The sequence below is a fragment of the Rhinoderma darwinii genome, chromosome 4 (genome assembly GCF_050947455.1).
Source record: "Rhinoderma darwinii isolate aRhiDar2 chromosome 4, aRhiDar2.hap1, whole genome shotgun sequence".
Classification (NCBI taxonomy): domain Eukaryota; kingdom Metazoa; phylum Chordata; class Amphibia; order Anura; family Rhinodermatidae; genus Rhinoderma; species Rhinoderma darwinii.
In genome coordinates this window covers 63600703-63626995 of record NC_134690.1, presented here as the reverse complement: position 1 = coordinate 63626995, position 26293 = coordinate 63600703, and the positions used below count along the sequence as shown (strand labels likewise).

At 42.1% G+C, this 26293-nt stretch overlaps 1 protein-coding gene across 1 annotated transcript in view; it reads right to left on the bottom strand.

Moving 5' to 3' along the window:
* Nucleotides 1-19792, bottom strand: part of PXDN (peroxidasin) — a 132991-nt gene extending 113199 nt beyond the window's left edge. Inside the window, exon 1 of the mRNA XM_075861153.1 lies at nt 19473-19792. Within this exon, the coding sequence (XP_075717268.1) occupies nt 19473-19648 (176 nt within the window). The 5' untranslated portion in view covers nt 19649-19792. The remainder of the gene's footprint in view (nt 1-19472) is intronic.
* Nucleotides 19793-26293: the final 6501 nt, after the last annotated feature.

Below are 26293 nucleotides of genomic sequence, written 5' to 3'. Positions count from 1 at the left end.
TTTTCTCATTGGTAGTGGTATATCCGCATTCTCAGCTATAGCTTTAAACACAGCCGAGGGGGGTTTACTGAAAGTGAGGATCCCCTTTGCCTGGGTAGGCCCCACGTTTGCCACACACAACACATGCTCGCCCTGTACGGTAAAACCACGTATCCGCCAGCTCACTCCACAGGGAGAGGGAACCACTATAGAGAAAGATAGCGAATGTTACCAGTAGTAACCAGGTAAAAACATCAGCACACCATGGGGCACTCTGGGGGGTTATTACAGAAGATACATGCAATTTGGCTGAATGAAAGTTGTTGCATTTATTATTTATTTCACATGAGGCACAAAGTAGAATACTTTGGATTGTGGGAATAACCCTTTAAAAGTTTTTGTCCAGAACAACAAAAAAGGGACACATTGCCCCATCTCGCCATAGGCGGTGTCTGGTATTGCAGTTCATTCTAATTTAAATGAATTGGGCCAAATACCAAAAAAAGACACCGCCCATGGACAGACACGGCACAGCGTCTGGGGAAAAACAAAACCCATTTTCACAGCCTAAACAACCATTTTAAGATTTTTTTAAAAGTGGCACAAGTGGTCGTGTTACTTCAAAATGAATGACAGAACTAAGTTATTGTCTTGTATTCAAATATCTTTATCTTTTGTAAATTTTGCTGTTCTCATTGGCAGGCTGCAGCCACATGTAGACATCGTAGCCAAGGATCAGCCTGCCGTGGTCAAAATGTATTAATACACATAAATTACGTAATTCTTTCATCTCTAGTAACATGGTCAGTGGAGAGGGGTAAAAAACAAAAACGAAATCAAGAACTAATAAGCAAACTCTTAACAGTATAATTGGAATATCACAAGAACAGAAACAAAATACTAAGGCCCTGTTCACACCAAGTTTGTTGGCGCTGATTTTGACGTGGAAAGCAGCGCCAAAAAACGCCCCCCATTGATTGACATTCTACCCATGGTTCCGTCTCTGACTTTCTCTGCCTCCCATTGATTTCAATGGAAAGCGTTTTTTTGCAGCATTTTTTGCCTGCGGCAGTCCATGACCGCAACCGAAAAACGCTGCGAAAATCGCGGAAAGAAAGTGCAGGCAGGTCAAAATTCCTCCATGAATTTGAGGCAGATTTATTCTGCCTGCAGAATACGCTTTTTGAGAAGACCCTCCATTTTTTTTTTTTTTATTCGGACAGGTGTATATAAGGAACAAAATATTTTATGATGTCCTATAATCACAAATATTTTTAATTCCAACACCTATCAAGTGCAACTCTCCATGTGAATATTATATAACATACAGATGCACACTTATAAAATATTTACATATACCGAAAACCGGGGGGAAAAAAAAACGCTTCACGCTGCCAACATGGTGGGGAAAAAAAGATGCCAAAAGCCACAGCACTGCCCTCTTCCAATTTCTGAACAAAAGTTCTGCAGATGCCAGCAAGACTGCAGTAGCCGTGTCTACTTTATTCCCATTCAAGGTCAGAATAGCAGCAAATGCAAAACACCAAACAGCACAGTGAACACAATGAGAGGGAACAGAGCATGAAATCTACTCAGAGACCCTGGATAATCACCCCGACGCACTGACACGATGATGTCCATGGCACGCTAACGCCATATGATCTGCTAAGTGACATTTATGAAGCCGCAGTCTTTGCCGCTCAGATAAAATGTTACATCTCAGTCACCAGGATTGTGAATATCTGGGGTGGTCATTAATGGTGGAAGGAGGAAACTAAAAAATGTTGCACCAAAAAGTTGCTGACTCTTTACTTTATGGCTACGTTTACATGTAGGAGATTTGCTTTGGATTTTCCGCTCAGAAGCGCAATATAGCAGCAAAGTGGATGAGATTTTAAAAAAAATCTGAAATTGTACGGATTATTTTTTTTTGCTAATTTTCCACATTTAATTTATTGTGGAAAAAGAAATCCAAAATAAATACTATTGCTGTGGATATGCAGCAATCTCCGCAATTATATTTAATCATAATTTTAAAAGTTTAAATAAGTTAAAAAAACAAAAAACAAACACACTATGGTCCCCTCTTTTGGCGCACTCGTGGCAACTGATCACAGGTACAACATACAAAGTCCATGCAGATGTAGTCGGATTAGAACCTAGGACTCCAGTGCTGAAGGTTTTTGAAAAGGAGGATCCGTGTTGACCACATGTTTGGCAGCTGGAACTTCTGGGGCTGTAAACGCTTGGGGACCGGCATAGGGCCGCAAATATCTCCTGCAGCAGCCACTATAGGAGAAATGTGGTATAACATGGTACCCATGCAATACATGGTCACGCGGAGTGCTCTAGATCAGGAGACACATTTTGCAGCAGCTCCACTATCTGGAGAGTAGGGCTGGGTGAGTAATCAAATTAATTCAATTCATAAATCTCTGGAGTATTTGAAAATGAAGATTTGTTTTTACAGCTGGCTGCGTGACAAGCTGTATCCAACGCTTCCTCCAGCCCTGGCCCTCCGTGCTATACATTCCAGTCAATACACACTGACGACATAGAAAAATAAGGTATACTATATAAACACAATCCACTCATTAGATTAAGCCAGATGAAGTCACTATAAACATGTGTGCACCAATTAGAATGGCAAAATCTGAAATTCAAAAACTGGGATTAAAAATTGCTAAATTTACATTCCCCATGATGCAAAGCAGCGAGACTCTATATATACATACCATTATATACAAAGTCATGTGAAAAAGACTACCCCATGTAAAGTTTTCGTTATGATATAAATATAAAGGTAATGTAACTGAACAAAAAAATATATTTAAAAAAATAGCAAAAAAATAGTTTATTATGCTTCTTAGCCGACACCACAAACAGGTCAGATACCCGAGTCCTAGAGCTATAGTAAAATTCCTAACGCTACTTCCATGTATAGATACATGGAAGATTCAGTAGAACGAGCAGTATGGCAACTTATTAGTCCCCAAGGGCAAGAAAACTGAGGGCCAAAGGTCAACTTTCCACTCACAACAATGGGACTAAGCAGTGGATTATTCTCTACTCAACGGAATTGGAAAGTCTGTTGGTTGCTTGAGCCTCGTTCCCGGGTAGGTCGAAGGCAGAGTCCGTTCTCATGCACACGGATCTATCATACAACACACATACAAATATGCGAGATAAAAATAAAATGATGGCATGTCCTATCAGATGCCATATTACAGAGGTAGACATTTTTTTTCTTCTATAAGGGAATATGGTGCCACACAGAAGCTCAACGCGGCACATGGACGCCCAGCGCTCTGTAATACAAAATTGTAAAGATGCCATCTGCTGCCATAAAGGCTTCTTAAACATGGCTTTGACATGTGAGTAAGGGCTAGTGTGGCAAGAATGTGGATCCCATTCCGAAAGTGTATATATTATCTCATGTACAGATTCACCAGGGACAGTTCCTTGATTTGGATGATTATTTTTTTTTCTTCCTTGAGATATAAATATTTTGGCATTTGTGATCTTTAGATAAGCAGCTGGCATTAATGTATTTATAACAATGTCGTCATGAAAAGGCATTTTTATTGCTTTTCATCTCTCTCCGCTTGTGTAACATACATCTATTACTGTATATGTATTATCTGCATCCAGATTTCCTTGGAAATCTTCCATGACAAAAAGCCAAATAAACATCTATCTAGTGCAACAGCACTCCAGACTTTGTATGCTCTTGGTTTCACAAAATTCAAAGCATCGCTGTAGCGTAAAGCAAGGTTACAGACTACACAGAGTCCTTCATCAGGCTGGGGAAGCTCTGGATTACTGCAGAGTGGAACAAACCCCAAGCAGTGGGACTCTGAATGCGCACACCGCATGCAATCTATCAACCCATATGATGAATGGCCCAAACAAATTGGTAAAAAAAACAAATAAAATAAAAAATATTTAGGTCTTGTTCACATTTGCTTTGAAGGCTCTGTTCAAAGCCTCCATCGCATATTCCGTCATATTTGAAGGAAAAAATGACTTTTCCAGCATAACGACAGACACGACAACCGAACACGGCGAATCCCATTAGAAGTTAAAAGCCCTGGCTGTATCAGTCGTATGACGGATGTGATCGAGACGCCTTATAAAAAAAAAAAAAAAAAAAAAAAGGGGATCAGAAATGATCGAGCAAATGCATGGTTAATTCAAGGTAATAAATTCCAAGTTGCAGAGTAGTCGTTTTCAGCCACTGACAGTCACTGGCAATGAGGAATTGTCCAACAAGTTCACTGAAACATTCTCCTCTAGTAAATATGGATGGCCTCCATTCAAGAATTGGGCATAGTGAGTGAAATAGCTGGGTGTTTTGTGTTTTTTTAATGGGCATTCGTCCTACAGCTATGGTTTGTGTATAGACATTTCTTTGCAGGTCCTGCCAATCTTGGAGGCACTTTTTGACCATTTTAAGGCTATAAAAGGGGCCAAGGGAGTAAGCAAATCACACAAATTGTAAAGATCGGCCACAAAATGACTAACATTTTCCAAAAACCTGTAACTTATGATGCGTTGTCCACGACCGCACCAACCTTACTAATCATAGCGCTCCATCAGTTATCTGGATTACAACATCTTCATGAAAGAAAACCCAATTTATCCCAATGAAGCTTGTTTAGGTTCTTCTCGGTACACAGGCTGTATTTTCTATATAAACTCACAATGCATTAGGTTGGCTAGCAGATATCTTTTTATGGTAGGAAAATAGGATCAACTAGCTTAGTTTTTTTCGAATTATATGAAAGAATTCCTTTGTATATCCTGTTTTTGACGTTGTCCCCTCCCCTCGTTGATTTGTTAACTGAATTAGGAAATTCAGCTTTTTTTATTTTTATTCTAGAGACAAAGTTATTTTACATTTTCTTTGCAATATACTCTGACAAAAACATTCATATAGCTTGGAAGAGAAACGCGAAACATTCTTGGAAAATGTGACCAGCCGACATTCCACGAGACAGCTGGTAAATGCATTTCCACCGCTCCTCCGCAAGGTCTTCTCAGCAGGATTTTCATGCACCTTGTTTTGTGCATATTATTCATCATATATGTCAGGTATAGCGGCCTTGAGGCAATACAAACAGTACCCTTATTAGAACAGCCAAAATGTGTCCATACATGCTCTATATTTGCAAACTCCATGCCCTCATTACCTAGTACAAACATAGCAACAACGTGACGGCATACTCTTTCTGGAAAACCTAGCGTTACGGAGGGTAACTTTACCAGCATGTGCTGTGTATTTATAGATGCAATAACTTACACAAAAATAACAGATTCTTGCCCCTTTAAAGATTGCCAAAACATAACTACAAAGTGATTGAAGGGATCAAGGGTTTATTGCAGCATCTACTAACCCATACCTTCCAATGGTCAATAAAGAGGCCTATAGCCAGAGGCGTTGCTATATGGGGTGCAGGTGTAGCAGTCACAACTGGACCCTGGTATCAGAGGAAGCCCAAAGGTTCCAGTAATAGAACATAGTAAATGGGGGGTCCTGTTCTAGGTTTAGCATTGGGACCCAAAAGCTTCAAGTTACGCCTCTGACTTTATCCCATCATGAATGCACAGCTACGGATTCAGGCATATAGCGTTAAAAAGTTTCAAAAACATCTCATATTTGTGTAAATACTTATCATCATGGAGAAAGAATGCGTTATAAGGGTATGTTCACACGTAGTCAACCAAAACGACTGAAAATCCAGAGCTGTTTTCAAGGGAAAACAGACCCTGCTTTTCAGACGTTTTTTACCAACTCGCATTTTTACCAACTCATTTTTTTACCAACTCGTTTTTGGAGCTGTTTTCATTGGAGTCTATGAGAAAACAGCTCCAAAAACGTCTGAAAGAAGTGTCCTGCACTTCTTTTGACGAGGCTGTATTTTTACGAGTCGTCGTTTGACAGCTGTCAAACGACGACGCGTAAATAACAGGTCGTCTGCACAGTACGTCGGCAAACCCATTCAAATGAATGGCCAGATGTTTGCCGACGTATTGCAGCCCTATTTTCAGACGTAAAACGAGGCATAATACGCCTCGTATACGTCTGAAATTTGGCCGTGTGAACATACCCTAAGGCCCATTTCACACTGACTAAAACTGAAGCTTTAAGATTAATTTATTTAATCCATTCTCTGTTTTGGCTTACATTTTTTTTTTTGCAAAAACCGTAGAGAGGGTATCTCAAGTCAAGATAAGAATGAAAGTGACGCTAAATGGGTGACAACCACGATCCTGAACCATAAACTTCTGCTTCCATTTCTACAGTTTAAGAATTTTTCTTAATCTGGTTAGGCAAAAGGACACCCCGCTGAGCATGTCGCCATATATACAATAGTTGGTACTATAAATCTAAGCAATGTAAAATTAACACAATTATCAGTCTTAGGCCGGATTTACACGAGCGTGTGCGTCTTTCGCGCGCAAAAAACGCAGCGTTTTGCGCGTGCAAAAGGCACTTAACAGCTCTGTGTGTCATCAATCAATGGGAGGCATTTTCGGGCGGTTTTTGAGGAGTTTTTTGGCGCGGTTTCTGCCCCAAAAAACTCGTCAAAAAACTCTGTGTGAACAGGGCCTTAGGCTACATTCACACGAGCGTGACAGATTTACGCGCATAAAAAAAAACAAAAAAAACGCGTAATTCTGTTAGTGTTCGTTGTGTTATGCATCAGTGTGCTTTGCGAGTGGCATGTGTTATTCACGCACTCGCAATCGCTTTTAAAAAAAAAATGTAAATTGATGCGTAAAACACGGACAGAACACGAATGTGCATCCACGTGCTGTCTGGGGTTATCATGCACATTGACTTCAATGACAGGTACCACCTATATATAGATAACACAGGATTCACCTTCGGTGATGGAAATGGCTTTCCTCATATCCCTTCCTGCTCTACAATCTCTGCACAGGTCACAGAGCCTGCCTAGAGAACTCTCCCACAGAAGTCAATGGGTCAGCTCCAAATTATTGTTTTCTGTGGTCCATGTCGCTGCTGTAAATTATACAGTATCTCAAAATGCCATTAACAGCAGCTCAGGCAAGATGGCTGCCCCCATAATCACGTTCAGAAAATAGAATTTAAAAAAAAATTAATTTTATATATATATATTTGACAAAGATCCCATTGAGACGGATCAAAATGTTGCCTGCCTGTGGGGTGAATAAACATCACCTTTTTCACCTATTTCCCTGGAGTGCTGTCTCTTCATTTGAATTTTGTATTGACAAGGGTTCTTAGCCACTGTTGCTGTGCTGCTTCATCCCTTTTTTTTAATTATAAACACACACACATACATACACATATATATATTATACACACACATATACAAACAAAAAAAAATTATGTATCTCTATCTGGTTTTAATTAAAGAGGCTCTGTCACCAGATTATAAGAGCCCTCTCTCCTACATAATCTGATCGGTGCTGTAATGTAGATAAGTGTTTTTTATTTTGAAAAACGATCATTTTTGACAAAATAAAAAAAACGCTGTTATCTACATTACAGCGCCGATCATATTACGTAGGAGAGAGGGCTCTTATAATGAAACCTTAAAGAGGCTCTGTCACCACATTATAAGGTCAAGTAGTTGTTGCAGGCATTAATAGAAGGTTTGTGTAGAGCATGAAATCGGAGGTAGAATTTAGGCTTCAAGACGTCTATTGGTTACGGATCTGTATAACAAGTAATATGGCTGTGTCCATCAGGCCACCTTTGAACCCAATTTTGGGTTGGTTTTTTTTTTGGTCTTAAACCGAACTAGGTTTAAAATATAAAGCTCCGTTCTTCAATGTCTACACCAGGGATTTGGAAAATAAGTAATTGTGAATGAATTCTTTCGTTAACTGATTTCTTTAATCTAAAACCTAGAAGACAAAAAAGCTGCGGATTGGAGTCTGAAAAATCTGCAGTGGAATACAGTAGTAGGGAAGTGGACGGGATTTTAACAGGGGAAGTAAAATTTGTCATTCAAATCCTAGTGTTGCGGAGTTTGCTGGGGATTTCATGTGGATCCGCAAGTCCGGATTTAGTTAAAAAATAAAAAAAATTAAACTCCCTTTACCAACTCTCTGGCGCTCCTGTGGTGCTGCTTCTCTGGTCTCCTGCAGGACTCAAATTACCGGCCTCCGGCGATTACGTGTCATCTCAACACGTGACCGAATTGGTCACTAGTCGACACGTCATTGCTGGGGCCAGGTGAACAGAGTGTGGCAGAGAACCAGGGAAGCATCACTCCCGGAGCACCATGGGATTGGTAAGGTAAGTATACTTTTTTTTTCCCTGCAAAAGGAAAATCTGCACAATTTGGTGTGGATTGGTGGTGAAGATTTCCTGTGGATTCTGGTCAGATTTGCTGCAGAATTATCTGCAGCAAATCCTACTAGTGTGGATCCAGCCTACTACATAAGGTCTTGATCATGAGGGCAGACAATTTTACTAATTCTATTGAGGAAGACTAGCCACTCCACAGTCTAAAATGGCTGCTAACAGTGAACAAAAGACTGCACTGAACGGTATAGCAAATATCGAGATTTTAGATTTACCTTCTGTTCAACACAAAAATAAAATAAAAAATGGAGGTCTATAAATTGAGACTGACTGTCTGCAGCCCCTCAATATGTAGCATCTTCTCTAATCCATCTACTTTGGGAACTGAATAATAAATAGTTCTGAACGGAAAACATGTGTCTTATTTGGAGAAATATTTACTCAGATTACATACACATTATCTTATGTTTGCCTAAAGATGCAAATAATCAACATCACTCCCGAAGCCAGGAAAAAAAAAAAGCAGATCACACACGAGGGCAACCCAACTAAATCCAGGTGCCATGAAGAAAGAAGACGTCAATCCCAGATGTACCGTGCGGAAGACGGACGGATGCAGAACAAAGACATATTGTAGAGGACGAAAACACAAAAACAACCGAGAGGAGACTACTCGACTGGGACGGGGATTTTTGTTGTACTGCATATCCTTCATACTCTAATATCCCACAAGTGTGACTACTCCGCGTGTCACTCATTGTTTCAGCCACCAACAGCTGCACCAGATTCTGATAAACACATAACTCCAGGTGACCAATAAATCCTAAACACTACATAATGCATTTTAAAATAGATAGGAGAAGGGACAAATTTCCCACTAGGGCTGGTTTCCCACATACTTAAAACTAGGTATCCAATAGAACTGCACCACGATCACACAGCCATACACACAAACAACTGTTTGTTATACAACCCCAGCATTTTACATGTTTAAAAAAGCAGCAATTTTAGGGCCTGTTCACTTACATTAGGGGCCTTAGTCATAGATCCGTCCCAAAGAAACAGAAACAATAGCGTAGCAAGCTGAGCTATTGTTTCCGGTAAAAACTGCGGACACCATGATGGAAACCCAACAAAATTCATCAAAGTCAATGGGTTACCTCAGGCGCCGATAGTGTCCATCATGCAATGGAATCGGCGCTTGCAGTATTCTCGTTCTGCTCCTCAATGTGAACAGCACCTTAGGCTTCGTCCAAATCTGCATTGTGACATTCCGTTGTCCTGCTCCGTCAGAGGAGCAGAACAAGGGAATAATGGAAGCAACGGTTCTGCTGCACAACGGACACCGCCGGCGGCCGACTGAACCCATTGACTTTTACAGTTTCCGTCCGGGTGTCCGTGATTTTACCGGACAACAGCGCAGCATGCTGCGCTATTGTCTCCGGTAATCCCTGCTAGATCGGCAACAGAGGCCCCTAATGGAGCCTCCAAAGCAGATGTGAACGACATGTCAATTTCTTTATTTAGGCCCATTGCACACAACAGGAAATTGTATCCACATTTACGGATCCGTAATTGTGTATCAAAATACTGCTCCATTCATTTCTATGGCCCACGGACACCTTCCCATATTTTCACGGGTAAGTGTCCGGGCCGTAGAAACGACCGTCAAAAGATAGGACATGATAGTCTACGGCCGTGTGCAGGGGCCTTACGCTGCAATCACAGACACTTTTCAGAGCAGATTTTTAAGTCAAACACAAGAGTGGATATGAAAGACAAGATGAATAAAGTCTTTACTTCACACTTTTCCTTCTAATTGAAACCTACTTCAGACTTTGTCTAAAAAAAACTGCACGTGTGATTCTAGCCTTAGGGCACATGCAGTGGTAAATTACTGAAGTGGCCAGATGGCAGATTTTATTAAACCCCATTCACACAGTTGGTTAAAAACTTATGTGGCACTTCTTGGGTGGTTTCTCCCCATTAATGTCAAGTGGCGATTCAAAATCAGAGTTGCAGCAAATCCACAACAAGATGCATGCTTTCAGATGCCATTTTTGCAGAAGGGCCTTCTGCCGGGCCCAATACAGTAATATAAAATTGGCCTTTTTTTTTCCACATAACACTATTGGAAAATAATATTGGTATGTTACTTCCTACACTAGATGTAGGTGTCCATCCACATGCTGCCACACAACACGGCACTGCCCTCACCACATTCAGTCCATAATCACACGTGGACAGGTCTTCGCCTCCCACAAGACCAAATGACTCATTCCCTGCTGCCGAGAACCTTCCCATGACCAGACAGGGCATGTAGTGACCATTGCTATGGCTGGCTTATCAACAGGATACACAAAGACTGGCAGCAGGTGAAACTCAAAACTATGGTTGTTTTTTTATTACATCTGGTTCATAAAGCTGCTTCATGTACACAATACATATGACAATTTTCATATAACATTGCAATAGGTAGACAGGTACCTATGCAAGTGCCTTTGTACAGCACTAAATAAATGACGGCACTATGTAAAGGACAATTAAAAAAACACAATTATAATATAAATATAAGATATATATTGGTGCATCATGGCTTGAATGATTTTGTCGAGTCATAAAATTTTGTAAGAAATCTTCAATGTTTGGGATGAGAACAATCGCGGTATAAATTTTGGCCTACCGCGACTCATAAATCATACGTACAGTTTAAACGCCCAGACACACCGACATATAAATAAATGAGTGCTGGGGTTACCAAGATGAAGGGCTTCCAAAAACATCCAAGAAGCTAAGGAGTCAATAAAAGGTCTAATAGTCTAGAGGCCATTCATTAGACATCAAAGATGTCCTAGGTGACTTATTTAGCAAGTTCCTGCACTAAAAGGTTCAACTTTCAGAGTCAAAAGGACCACACGGTGATCATTTCCTTTGAGGACTAAATTAAAGAGCCTCCGTCACCTAAATACATCAGAGGCGGCTAAGATACGGTAAAGAGAGACTGGATTCATGAGAAAACATCATCAGGAAACAATGATATCACAACCAGAGACATAGCCAAGATACTGTATACCAGGAGCAGGTCTCTGGTGATTTCATGGTCATCATCATCAGTTCTCACTTGTAAAATACCAGCATGTTGGATGCACCCATCCCCCGCTGGTTCTACTAAACTGAACTTCATATGGCTCTATAGTAATCTAAGTTTGACTCCATATCATAATTTGGTTGTTAAAATTTGTCCGTATCAGTGTTGTCTGAAACCGTCTAACTGCAAATTCTACAGCTCTGTCAATTTAGCCTAGTAAAGGGGGTTTTACACTGGGCGATTATCGGGTAGACAAGTGTTCATAGAAACAAGGCAGCGATCAGCAGATGAACGAGCAAACGCTCAATCATCTGCTAGTCGTATCGTATTTGAAAAGTAAAATATTATTGTTGTCGGCAGCATATCTCCCTGTGTAAACAGGGAGACGCGCTGCCGACATGATAATAATGGATGGAGACGAGCGATCCCCTCGTCCCCATCCATAGCTCCGTGTGACAGGAGCAAACGAGCGCCGATCAACGATGTCTTGTTGATCACGCTCGCTGCACCAGCCGATTATTGGCCGCTGTAAAAGGCCCTTAAGTTTCAACCCTGTCAAGACCAAGCCCAATCCACAGAGCAAGGCAGAGATTGATCTGCCACGGTCACCTGAACTTGTGGTGTTGTCGGGCAGAACGACAACCTTGAAATACTGTACCAACCGCGAACAACAAAACATTCAGACAGCGGTCATCTAAAATGTGTATAGTGTATGGCCAGGTTTAGGCTATGCAAACACTACACACATTGGTGCAAAAATAATGGTATTATTAATGGGGTCGTACCACGGTGGACATTTATCACTTATCTACATCATAGATTATAAATGTCTGAGTTTTGGGGGTCCCACTGCTGGGGAAAACCACCGATCACTGGAACGGGGGTCCTGAGCCAGCCCTACCTCCTGACTGCAGGAACATAGCGAGAAGTCGTTTTCAGCCGTTTTTGAAGCTTCTTTTAATTTGAAGCTTCTTTGGAGGCGTTTTTCATAGTGTTCAATGGAAAATCAGCTCCAAAAAACACCTCAAGAAGTGACATGCTACTTCTCTTTACGAGGCTTTTTTTTTTAAATTCAGCAGTGTAAAAATAACGGTATGTTCACGCGGCTCATTTTCTTCCGTTTTTCGGGTTGTAAACGGCCAAAAAAACGGAAGCAGAATGCCTCCAAACACCTGCCCATTGATTTCAATGGGAAATACGGCATTGTTTTCGACGGGGCGTTAAAAAAAAAAAACTGCGTAAAAATTTTGTCCGTAAAAAGAAGTGCATGTCACTTCTTGAGACATTTTTGGAGCTGTCTTTCATTGACTCTATAGAAAAACAGCTCCAAAAACGGCCGTAAAAAAGGCCACGAAAAACGCAAGTTTGCTTAAAAAACGGCTGAAAATCAGAAGTTTGCCCTTGAAAACAGCTCCGTATTTTCAGCCGTTTTTTGGTAAGCGTGTGAACATACCCTCAGCCTCATGTGAACAGCTGTGTATTTCTCATTGAAAACAATGGGAAACTGTTTGCAGGCTTATTTAAAGTTTATTTTGGAGCGTAGAACGAGGCTTTTCTGCTCCAAAATCAGCCGTGTGCCCTGTTCACCCGGAGTATTCTTTGCAGGCAGAAAATTCTGCCTGTAAAAATCAGCTCCGCTTTTTTGGGGGTTTTTACACCACAGGCGTTTAAACGTGTTTTTTGCCACGTTTTTTACCTCTTTCTTCAACAGGCAAAGGAAAAAAACCACGATTGTTTTTTGCCAGAAACCGCGTAAAAAACGACGTCAAAAAACGCGTCGGCCGTTTGCAGAGTTTTTTCCATCTCACATTGATTTGTCGCTTTTTTCCTGCGACCGTTGTTTTCCGCTCGCGGGAAGAAAATTCCAGCAATTGAGCGTTTTTTGAAGCGTTTTGATTAGTTTTTTAACACTTTTTCCGTGGCACAAAACTGTTAACAGGGCCTTACTGTGCAGCTTTCATTTTTCCAGAGAAGTTTTAGAAATGGAAGCTGAGCTCTGATTGGTTGCTTGGACAAGAAGACCAATTTTCCAGCAAATTCCAAAGAATACTGAAGCGGTTATAAACCTTTTCTCACACATATTCTGGCATTAATGTTAAATGAAAATGCCCTAAATTAAAAATCAAAAAAAACATTTAGTAAAACTTTTCATAATCAGAGGATTTTTCTACGTTTCTTCTTATTGCTTCTCGTTTTGTGTAATTCCACATTTTGCTGCGTTCAGATTTTTGGGATTATCAAATTGCAGGATTAATGGAATTGGTCTCCACTTCTATTTGTGTTACTTCTTTCCTAACGGTCTTACTTTCTACACTTTGCAATGGTGGATCCTGAACTAGGTTTCAATATGTAACTACTATCAGAAGAGTGTAATACATGCCTGGTATATCCCTCAGTCATGAAAACGGATTACAAATTACCACCTTAGGGTTAAATCCAAATGTTTTTGTTCCACATCCTGAGGCGAACATGAACTCCTCCACGAGGAAATGGCGTGTTACGATTTGCAGTTAATTAAACAATGCCAGGAGAAGAAAGGAACAGTGAGAACACAATCTGCCGGCTGTGCTAACCAGAAACGTTCAGAACGGCCAATAAAACCGTATAACATCGTGTTCAAACACTCGACAAGAGCGTAGCTACAGTTTAACATCCATTTCCACAATGCAGAGGATGCTGGGAAGTAGATGAAACACCCCCACACCCCTTTATGATATATATTCGGCCTTAGGGGTGTACAACCAGAAGAAAGAACTTAATGGGGAGTCAAAGATGGCATCACCCGGGTACCAGAGGCTGTATTATAAAGACTGTTAGATTTATTTATGTGTGGAGCTATTTGGTCACTTTATGTTGGTACTATTTCTGCACTGTATGGTGGTATTTTATTATATGGCAGCGCTACTGGTCATGTGGCCCCGTGCAATGTATAATGGTAGCAGCACTGTATAGCATCTAGGCAACTGTATGGTAAGGTCACTTTGGCATTGTATGGCACAGTTATTTAAGCACCATACTGTATTAGGCACTATATGGTATATATATATATATATATATATATATACATACACACACACACACACACACACACACACACGTGTACACTGTATGACTGTACACCATATTGGGGAATGGTGCCAACAGGAATTATTGCATAGGGCACCAACGTGAGGTTATATATTGTTATACATACACATTGGGGCATATGGGTTTCTTGGCTAGAGCCTAAATGCTCTAGAAGGGGGTTCTTATAGGCACTATTGCTGAAAGTGGTGTTATAGCTGAGTGTATCTGGCCCACGTTATGGTTGGCACAGTTAATGGGCACTGCTATAGCGAGCAATATTGTTTGGCCACTACTAAAGCTATTATTTGGACACTTCCACGTGGTTAGCACTACCCTAGCGTTATTCGATGACCGATATAGGTCATTTCTGTGCAAATTTATGTTTATGGTGGAGTGTATGGACTGTGCCAATTAGAAGATCTCTTAAATTATTTAGTTTATCTCAAGTCTTGGGGTGGTGGGGGGTAAAATTTACAAAGAAAAAAAGAGTCACAATTCTCACATTGCGGTAAAAGTGTGTAGCCAAATACTACATTTCAGGCACCATCGACTGCTGCATTGGCTCTTTTACAAACTGTCTAGAAAGAGTGGAGAAGTCGTAAAATGCGCCAAATTTGTTTTTCCTACAACCCTATTAGTAAATTTCTCCCAATGAGCAGTACAAAAAAGCTCAGCTCGGCTTCATTTGTGTGTATAATTAATAGAATTTGAAAGCCGCCTGGAAAGATTTTAATATGGTCAGTGATGAGGAAAATATAAACCAGGGGTCCCCCGAGATGTAGATCAAATTACGCTGCAAACCCACAGTTGTTTCCACATTCCACACACTAAAAGATAAGAGGCGAGGGATCGTCAGGGGAATGTGTGTGGAACTTCTGCATGGGAACGCTTATGGAGAGAGCTAACAAGCATGTGTCATAATATTTCAGCTTAGAGTGTGTACAGATGGAGCACAGTTTATTGCAGTAAATAGGGCACGGTTACTATGGAGGACTCTAATCTCACAGCAGATCTCTGGTCAGCAAGGCGCTGGTCAACTGGGCACACACACGAAAACGTAAGCGCTGTGCCATAGGGATTTATGTACGGCAACAAACTCTGCTACAACTGTGTGCACTTCAAAGTGTGCCAACCCTCCTGTGCGGCACATTAGCGTATAGGTACTGCTATGTTCTCTGTATATTTTCCAGTGTAGTCTGTCTTCAATTGTGGGAGGGGGCACAACAATCCACTTCTACGAGTTTACTAGACTGATATGACATTTCCAACAAATCCCAAATCTGCAACTGTAGGGGTTTTACCAACTGCGGAACGGACAAAAGCGTCTTAGGAGAAGACTAAAAAGATGTGTCAATAAATGTAAATGTACCGTACCTAAGAACTGCGAGGATGGATTCACGTCGCGTATTTGTTGCAAATTTTGATGCAGATTTTTAAGCCAAAGTCATAAGAATATCCAGGAGGAAGGAGAAGTAAAAGTTCTCTCTTTATATTTCCCATTCCTCTTCAGACCACTTCTGGCTTTGGCTCAATAAATCTGCACCAAGATCTGCACCAAATATGCAATGTGTGAATCCGGCCTGAGTGTAAGAACACACGAGGAGGAAACACTGCGGATTCTCCATTCATAAGTTGACCTGCGGTGCGGTTTTTGAAGTGGCAGAATGTCAGTTTATGCTGTGGAATTGCTTGTCTCGCGTTGCGGGTTTTCCCCATTTATTTCAAATGGGGAGGTAAAACCAGCAACAAAGAGTTATGTGTTGCGACTATTGCAAAAAAAACGCTGCGATTCCACCGCAAAAAAAAAAATCGGAAATAAAAAAAACAAAAATGCAATTTAAAATAAAAAAACAAAAAAAAACTTTTATGGTTCTCCCCTGCCGTAGTTCTAGTGATGCGATTCTGTCTTCTGGGCGCAGCCCGGCCTCATGGGATGATGTTTCATCCCACGTGACTCCTGCAGCGGTCACATGGACTACAGCGTCATCCCAGGAGGCCGGGCTGCACTCAGAAGGGAGGAACACCATGACTACGCCAGAATTCCGCAGCAAACATGCCACCAGAATAACTTCCTGCGGCACACGGGGCGGATACGCTTTGTAGTTTTATGCCGCATATCCGCCTAGTCTGTACCCACCCTTACTGAATTTTTTTACACATTTTTGACGCGCCAAAAAACGTCCGGATTACGTCTGAAAATTGGTCGTGTGCACATACCCTTACTATCACAGACATCGTTAGAAAGCAACAAAAAAAAAGTTATACTCCACTAGCAAATTTGTAAGCGCATTGGCTCTCCAGCTCCTGAGAAGTGCGGTCCTGTTATACGATGAATAACAACACTACGTTTAGCGCCTAATTCTATACATGTTTTGTATGGACACGTAATAAAATAAATACTACATTTATAAACGTTATATTGGCACCATGTGTTTCAGTGCTGCCCCTATAGTGATCAACCTCAAAGGGTAACTAAACTTTCAGACAACTTCTGACATGACATAGTGACATGTCAGAAGTTTTCATCAGTAGGGGTCTGAGCACTGAAACCCCCAGCGATCGCTATAATGAAGTGGTAGAAGCACTCAAGTGAGCACGGAGCCGCTTCATTTCTGATTGCCTTTTCTCACCCGAGCGCTTCTGCCGCTTTATTCTAGCGATCAATGGGGGTCTCAGTACTCAGACCCCCACCGATCAAAACTTTTGAACTGTCACTGACACGTCAGAAGGTTTCTGAAATTTTAGTTACCCTTTAAAGTGATCAGAGTTGGACACGCGTGCACTGTTCCTGCTCCTATGGTTTCTTTGTTGTGAACAGGACCAGAGCTGCAGTACCCCGCACGGCCACTAAACTGTGTACGGAGGCATCTGCTTCTAGCACCGACCACTGCATAGCTTCCCGCACCTATAATGTGGATAGGTCATCCGTATGCCCAGACAACCCCTTTAATAAACAAGTCGTTGGAGGAATACGCAACAGATTTATTGAAAGGCAAACGGCTCCTAATAAACGTGTTGCATCTCTCAGCCATTGTGTGTCATCCCATTCCCTCCCTTTGGATATAAAAAAAAAAAAAAAAAAACTTATACTCACCTCACCGCTTCTCTCCTTTCAGTCCCTTCAGCATGCGACGGCTCGTACAAGGTTCAGACACCGAGCAGCATCAGGGCCTTATATGCGAAACAGCAGTCAACGTCCCAAGCGCCGCACCACATACAACGTCCCGATGCTGCGGCACGCTGAGGGAGCCTGAGGGGACCGAAAGGGGAGAAGCGAACAGGTGAGGATACAGGTTTATTTTTATTTTTTTAATTGTCCGATGGGGATGAGGAAGAAGGGGGGACAAGGAACAGTATCTGGTAAAGGCCTGTACCTTGTTACACCCCAGAGTGAAATCTACACCAGCTAGGAATTTGGGGATAGATTTTTATAATTATTCTGAGGTAAATTATAATACATTTGTTGCGCCGCATTGGCCCCGCCCCTTTTAAGTCACACTTTGTTACAAAAGTGTAGAGGGCGGTGAAAATGCCAAGAAACGGAAATTTAAAATGAAAATTGCAACATTTGGGCCTTTCGCAAACCGAGGTAAGGAGGGTAATAAATTGCCCCCATTGTATACACTAGAATGACCGCTAAATAAACGCTCTTATCTTTCCCGTATCACTTTCACCTACTTATCACAGAACTGCACCTCCCTCGTCTCTCATACTAGAATAAGGAATTTCGCATTGCGCTGTGCAGAGTTTTATTACAGGGTCGACCCCACTGAGAAGATGAAAAGTTAGAACTTAATGAGGCTTTAGAACAGTCAGCAAGTTACACAGAGGAGCCCCCTCCCCGCAGACCCCTCCACCGTACACAAAGAACGGAAAAGTTCAGTACGAGGCACAATAAGAACCAATTACAAGTCAGATCCTGATTCCTGAACTTGATGTGATCAGGCTGCGCCAGCTGTTTAGAGTTAACCCTTGCTGCTCCCCCTCCCCCATCCAAGTACCTGAAACAACCTCTAAAATTCTACAGAGTCCAGATAAACCGGTCAGAGGCACAAAGACTCGATCAGATGAACGTTACAATAGTTCCAACATTGTGGAGATATGTTCCCTTGTTACTCAAGTTCACAAAATACTCCCCTTAATCACGCTGATCCCAGATGTTGACCCCCCCCCCCCCCATATCGCTGGATGCGCAACCCCCAATGGGTGCTCATTGGGCTTTTCTTTGGACCCCGCTGTCCTCAAAAGATAGTTCATACTCAGGTGACCCCACTATAATGGCTGAGCATGTCCCGCAAAATAGAGAACACGATGACCAGAGACATAACTAGCAAATTAGAGACATTACCAAGCAATTCAGAAAAATCTTAGAACAGAAGAAAATAATAATTTGGTCACCATCAGATTATCAATTCGGGCACAAATTATTGCTCTAGTTATCAGTCTATGTCCAGATGAAAAGGGATTCTCCAGCCTTATGAACTATAGCTAAATTATCACATGATAAAAAGTTTTCCAACTTCACAATATATTTTGCAAATCCATTCCTAATCACTTTCAAGGTCTGCTTGCTGTCATTGAATGGAACAATTCTGGAAGAAAATAAAACTAAAAGTGGAGGAGGCTTAAAACTTAAACGGACCAAATTCCTCCCACAGCGGAGAAGTGGACACAATTGTATGGAGTCTCGGAACTTGGACTCCAGGCTGGTTATTATTTACTAAACTGATACAGTGTAGCAAAAGTATCTGAGCAGCAGAGAAACGTGTCACTGATGTATCTACATCACAAAGGATTGGATACAATTGTACCAAAAGACCTGTATGGGTTTGTAGTCACTCAATGCAAACAAGAATTTGCTAAAAGCAAGCAGATGTTTTGTGAAATATAACAAACACCAAGTATATTAGAAAGCTGCAGGACGCAATGCATAAACTACTTTTTAACCCTTTCTCGCTCCCCCTCCCCCACAAAGTACTTGAATGACCTCCCTTCCCCATACAATAAAGATTTCCAGATGGATGAGTGACTTACAGGATAGTAGTCTGGGGTGACACAGTGGGGATGTTCTCCAGCATCAGATGCATACATCTCACCGTGGTTCGAAAGCAAAGACACCGGCTGGGGCAGGAGCTGCTCTGCTGGGGTAAAGCAAGTAATATCCCTGCTGCAAAGAGCAGCCACATGCATCCTGCTCTGCAGAGCTCCATGCTGGCAGCAGGGGACACACTTAGGGGGAGCAGGGAGGGGAGAGGGCATATATAAAGGAAGGGAGACGAGGATACAGGGAGGCAGCGCTTGTGGCACGTCCTCCCCTCGCCCACACAGCCTGCACTCTGCTCAGATTCCTGCGCTCTCCTCACGATTTCTATGGGGCAGTAACGGGGATGTGACGCTGGACACGTGCGCCGCTGCCATCTAGTGGATGAATGGGGAAGTGCAAGCGCTCTGTGGGCATTCCTGAGCCCTGGCGGACACAAGTATTGGTATGTCCAGATAGGATTTCATTCTTGCCGGCAGTTTAAGTGCATTCCATCATATAATACCGGAATACTTACAAATTACGAGTCTACTGCATGTATTCCTGTCATTGCTTTATTTGTAACATAGATTGAAGAAATGTGTGCAGGAAGTGTAAGGATCTGAGCGACTCTGACAAGGGACGAATGTCTAATGTCTGTGATGTCTACACGACTGGACCAGAACATCTCCAAAATGGCAGGTCTTGTGGGGTGTTCCCAGTATAGAGTGGTTAGTGCCCACCAAAAGTGATCAAAGTAGGGCAACCGGTGAACCAGCGACAGAGTCATGGGCGCGAAAGGCTCATTGAGGGGAGCGGAGGCTAGCCCGGCTGGTCTGATCCCATCGAAGAGCTACTGGCGCACAAATTGCTGAAAAAGTTAATGCTTCGTATGATAGAAAGGTGTCAGAACACAGAGCATCGCAGTTTGCTGCATTTGAGGCAATACCTGTGCATGCCAACCCCTGTCCACCGCCAAATGCACCAACAATGGGCACGTCAGAACTGGAGCAATGGAAGAAGGTTACCTGGGATGAAGAATCACGTTTTCTTTTACATCACGCGGATGGCCGGGGGTGTGCGCGTCACTTATCTGGGAAAAAGATGGCACTAGGATGCACTATGGGAAGAAGACAATAGGAAGTGTGATGTCCAGGGCAATGTCCGGCTGGGAAACCTTAGGTCTTGAGATTCATGTGGATGTTACTTTGACACCTACCTAAATATTGTTGCAGACCAAGATCTTCCCTTAACCCCTTCCCCTTTTGACCTTCCTGACAGAGTCAAATTTTTCAAATCTGACATGTTTGACTTTATGTGGTAATAACTTCGGAATGCTTTTACCTATCCAAGCGATTCTGAGATTGTTTTCTCGTGATACATTGGACTTTATGTTACTAGCAAAATTTGCTTGATACATTCAGTATTTAATTGTGAAAAACACCAAATGTTTGCGAAAATTTGTATTTTTGTATTTTTCTAAATTGAAATGTATCTCCTTGTAAGACAGGCAGTTATACCACACAAAATAGTCGCTAATTAACATCCCCCATATGTCTACTTTAGATTGGCAACATTTTTTGAACATCCTTTTATTTTTCTAGGATGTTACAAGGCTTAGAACTTTAGCAGCAATTTCTCACATTTTCAAGAAAATTTCAAAAGCCTATTTTTACAGGGGCCAGTTCAGTTGTGGTGACTTTAAGGGCCTTATATATTAGAAACCCCCAATAAGTCACCCCATTTTAATAACTTCACCCCCCTCAAAGTATTCAAAACAGCATTTAGAAAGTTTCTTAACCCTTTAGACGTTTCACAGGAATTAAAGCAAAGTTGATAGAGGTGAAATTTGCAAATTTGTTATTTTTTTTGCTAGAAATTCATATTTAATCCATTTTTTTTTGTAACACAGAAGGTTTTACCAGAGAAATGCAACTCAATATGTATTGCCCAGATTCTTCAGTTTTTAGAAATATCCCACATGTGGCCGTAGCGTACTACTGGACTGAAGCACCGGCCTCAGAAGCAAAGGAGCACCCAGAGGATTTTGGGGCCTGATTTTTATTAGAATATATTTTAGGCTCCATGTCCGGTTTAAAGGGCTCTTGCGGTGCCAAAACAGTGGAAATCCCCCAAAAGTGACCCAATTTGGGAGACTACACACCTCAAGGAAATTAGGTGTATAGTGAGCATTTTGACCGCACAGGTTTTTTACAGAAATTATTGGAATTAGGGCGTGAAAATGAAAATCTCAATTTTTTCAAAGAAAATGTAGGTTTAGCTAATTTTTTCTCATTTCCACAAGGACTAAAGGAGAAAAAGCACCACAACATTTATAAAGCAATTTCTCCAGAGTAAAACAATACCCCATATGTGGTTATAGCTGGCTGTTTGGACACACTGCAGGGCTTAGAAGGTATGGAGCGGCATTTGGCTTCTGAAGTTCACATTTAGCAGTAATGGTTTGCGGAGGCCATGTCACATTTACAAAGCCGCTGAGGGGACAAAACTGTGGAAACCCCCAACAAGTAACCCCATTTTGGAAACTACACCCATTGAGGAAATTATCTAGGGGTATAGTGAGCGTTTTGACCACACAAGTTTTTTGCAGAAATTATTGAAAGTAGGCTCTGAAAATGACAATCTAAGTTTTTTCAAAGAAAATGTAGGTTTAGCTAATTTTTTCGCATTTCCACAAGGAGAAAAAGCACCATAAAATTTGTAAAGCAATTTCTCTCGAGTAAAACAATACCCCACATGTGGTAAGAAACGGCTGTTTGGACACACGGTAGGGCTTAGAAGGGAAAAAGCGCTATTTGGCTTTTGGAGCTCAAATTTAGCAGGAGTTTGCGGAGGCCATGTTGCATTTGCAAAGCCCCTGAGGGGACAAAACAATAAAAACGCCCAACAAGTGACTCCATTTCAGAAACTAAACTCCTTGAGGAATTTATCTAGGGGTGTAGTGAGCATTTTGACCCCACAGGTGTTTCATAGAATTGGGCAGTGAAAATAAAAACAATCCTTTTTCTTCAATAAGATGTAGCTTTAGCTCAAAATTTTTCATTTTCTCAACAAATAAAGGAAAAATAGAAACCCAAGACTTGTAAAGCAATTTCTCCCGAGTACGGCAATACACCATATGTGGGGATAAACTGCAGTTTAAGCACACGGCAGGGCTCAGAATGGAAGGAGTGCCATTTGGAGTGCAGATTTAGCTGGATTGGTTTCTGGGCACCTGTGGAACCAAAACAGTGAAAACTCCCCAAAAGTGACCCCCATTTTGGAAACTATACCCCTCAATGCATTCACCTAGGGGTGTAGTGAGCATGTTAACCCTGCAGGTGTTTTGTAGAAATTAGTGTGCACTCGATGTTGCAGAGTGAAAATGGGATTTTTTTTCCATAGATATGCCAATATGTGGTGCCCAGCTTGTGCCACCATAACAAGACAGCTCTCTAATTATTATGCGGTGCTTCCCGGTTTTAGAATCACCCTACAGGTGGCCCTAATCTTTTGCCTGAACATTCGACCAGGCTCAGGAGTGAAAGAGTACCTGAGGCCTAATTTGGCGATATACAAAGTACTGGTTCACATTTGCAGAGGCACAGATGTGAAATAATAAAAAGAAAGTGACCCCATTTTGGAAACTACAGCCCTCAAGGCATTTATTGAGGGGTGTAGTGAGCATTTTCACCCCACAAGTCTTTTCCATAAATGAATGCACTGCGGATGGTTCAAATTAAACATTTATATTTTTCCCTAGATATGCCATTTCAGTGGCAAATATGTCGTGCCCAGCTTATGGCACTGGAGACACACAGCCCAAAAATTGTTAAAAGGGTTCTCCCGGGTATGGTGGTGCCATATATGTGGAAGTAAACTGCTGTTTGGGCACGCTGCAGGGTTCGGAGGGGAGGGAACGCCATTTGGCTTTTGGGGAGCGGATTTTGCTTGGTAGTAGATTTGTTTGAGTATTGCTGGTGTTTCCGTTTATAATGTGGGGGTACATGTAAGGCGGGCGGAGTATATAAGGGGCATAGTCAGGTGGTAGAATAATGGTAGGTTATATCTGTAGGTTCCCCTCGTGCCACCAAAACAGCTACGACCTGTTGAGTCATGGACTCTACGAGATCTCTGAAGGTGTCCTGCATGATCTGGCACAAAGGTGTTAGTAGCAGATGCATTAAGTCCTGTAAGTTGTGAGGATCTGACATATTTTTCCAGCACATCCGACAAATGTTCGATTGTATTATGATCTGGGCAATTTGGAGGCCAAGTCCACACCTTATTTACACGAGCGTGTGGGTTTTGCGCACGCAAAAAACGCGGTGTTTTGCCCGCGCAAAAGGTACTTAACATCCCCGTGTGTCAGCCCCGTATGATGCGCAGCTGGGTGATTTTCGCGCAGCCGCTATCATTATGACACTCTGTATGTTTGTAAACAGAAAAGCACGTGGTGCTTTTCTGTTTTCATTCATACTTTTTACTGCTGTTGCGCAAATCACGTGCATCACACGGAAGTGCTTCCGTGTGCTGCGCGTGATTTTCACGCACCCATTGACTTCAATGGATGCGTGATGCGCGAACAACGCACACATAATAGACATGTCGTGATTTTTACGCAGCGGACTGTGAAACTCACGGACAGTCTGCACGGTCCCATAGACTAAAATAGGTCCGTGCGAGGCGCGTGAAAATCCATCTAAACAAGCCCTAAGGGAGGATTCAGCAGGATAATGCGCCTGTCACACTGCAAAAATTGAATTGTTCTAGAATGGTTTTAGGATTAGGGCAAAGAGTCAAGGTATTGACTTGGCCTTCAAATTCCCCGGATCTCAATCCAATTGGGCATCTATGGGATCTACTTTAAAAACAAGTCCGATCAATGGTAGCTTCACCTCATAAGCCTAACATAACACTAAAGCCTTGGTGCTGGACACCCTCACAGGTCTTATGGAGTCCATGCCTCTATGTGTCAGAGCTGTTTTGGTGGCACGAAGGGGACTTACACAATATTATACACAAGTCATCGTCCTGTCGTCATTTGCTGGGCACAATCTGATTTTCCTATCTCTAACACTTGCCCACTCTAGAGTCAATTTAATAAAAAGCTAGATGATTTATGTATGATTTTGGAGTATGTGAGTAAAATACTAACACAGAGGTTTTACAAACTAGGGGTGCGGTATAAATACAAAAGGTATTATAAAACAGATACTAGGAATAAAACAGGAGAGAAGAATCCAGCCCATTACAGTTGTCAGAGATTTTCAAGTGTTGGCCTATTCTTAGTATTGACTTCCTGACTATAACAACGATAAGTTCACAGGTAACAATAACCACATGGTTGCCAACTCCAATTTTCACCCACAGTAACATACTTTACTAGACACTCAATGTCTCAGAAATTGTCTCATCATTTAACAGTCAGCACATGCAACCCGAAGGACTCATTTGGCCTCCCTCATGTTGGCAGTGTTGCCCACATTTTCTGATTCAGGCTGGGTGATATCATTGTGCCACCCCGCATCATGACTAGGTTTGACACCTCTTCTACGCAAAAAGTATCGGCCAGGTTCAGGATATATTTACACATGTCAGTTTTGTGGCGTTTCTGCTACAAGTCATGACCAAATATGCCACAAAGCCGGCGTGTGTAAATAAATCCACCCCAACAAAGGTAAAAAAGCAAATGTGGTTTGCCGCTTAGGTCTGGCGGCCTTAGACCGATAACGATTTACTGTATTTTCCTCCTCCGACCTCCACTCTTGACGCACAGGGCTGGGCAGGCAGGCAGTGTGCACAGGTGTCCGGCTGCTGAATATTAGTGTGTCTGGCTCTCTGCTTCCTTGCCCGCTGCAATCTCTTGCCAATGCCAATCTCACACTTGACCTAGCCCTGATGCTGCTGATGTTCTTGGGTCTGGGCGCCTGATAAAGAGGGAATATCCAGTCAGAATATGATGTCATCTGCTCACTGACTATTTTATAATGGAAAAATATAGGCATTGCTATCGTCAGGAAATATTAAATTTTTTCCTGCCTCCCAATGTCAACACCGGCTTAGTCGCAACCTAGTCATTATGCAAATCAACCAAGTCACACACTGGAAGAAGCATGCAGCCTGCACAACCAAATACCAGGGAAGCCAGGAGCCGGGACAAGTAAAGTAAATGGCACTCTATGGAACTTTGATCTGGGCACTGTATGGCACTGCTTTTCTGGGATTTGCATGGCACTATTGGTCTGGACCCTGTATGGGACTATGTATATGGCACTAATGGGGCACTGAATGGCCCTACTTGCTAGGATATTGTATCACACGATTTGTCTGGGAACTGTATGGTACTATTAATCTGTGTACTGTACTGTATTAGTCATCTGGGTACAGTATGGCATTACTGGGCTACTGTATAGCCCTACTTGCCTGGAAATTGTATCACACACTTTGTTTGGGATCTGTACAGCACTATTGAGCTGTGTATTGTATTATTGATGTGGGTACATTATGGCACTACATAACACTACTTGCCTGGAAATTGTATGGCACTATTTGTCTGGGTACTGTATGGCACTACTTGTGTAATGTATGACACTACTTGGACAGTGTATAGCTCTATTAGTCTGGGCATTGCAAAATACTACTGACACAATCTAATTTCCCTATCTCGCACAGGCGCATGCACGCACGCGCACACACACACACACACACACACACACACTAGGGCTAATGCTGATCAGCATGTAGTCGAGCCAACCTGTAAAGCACAGATAGGGGCATGTAATTGGCTGACGTGTCCTAGCTTTATGGAGTGCACCCAAGTTCTAAGTCATGC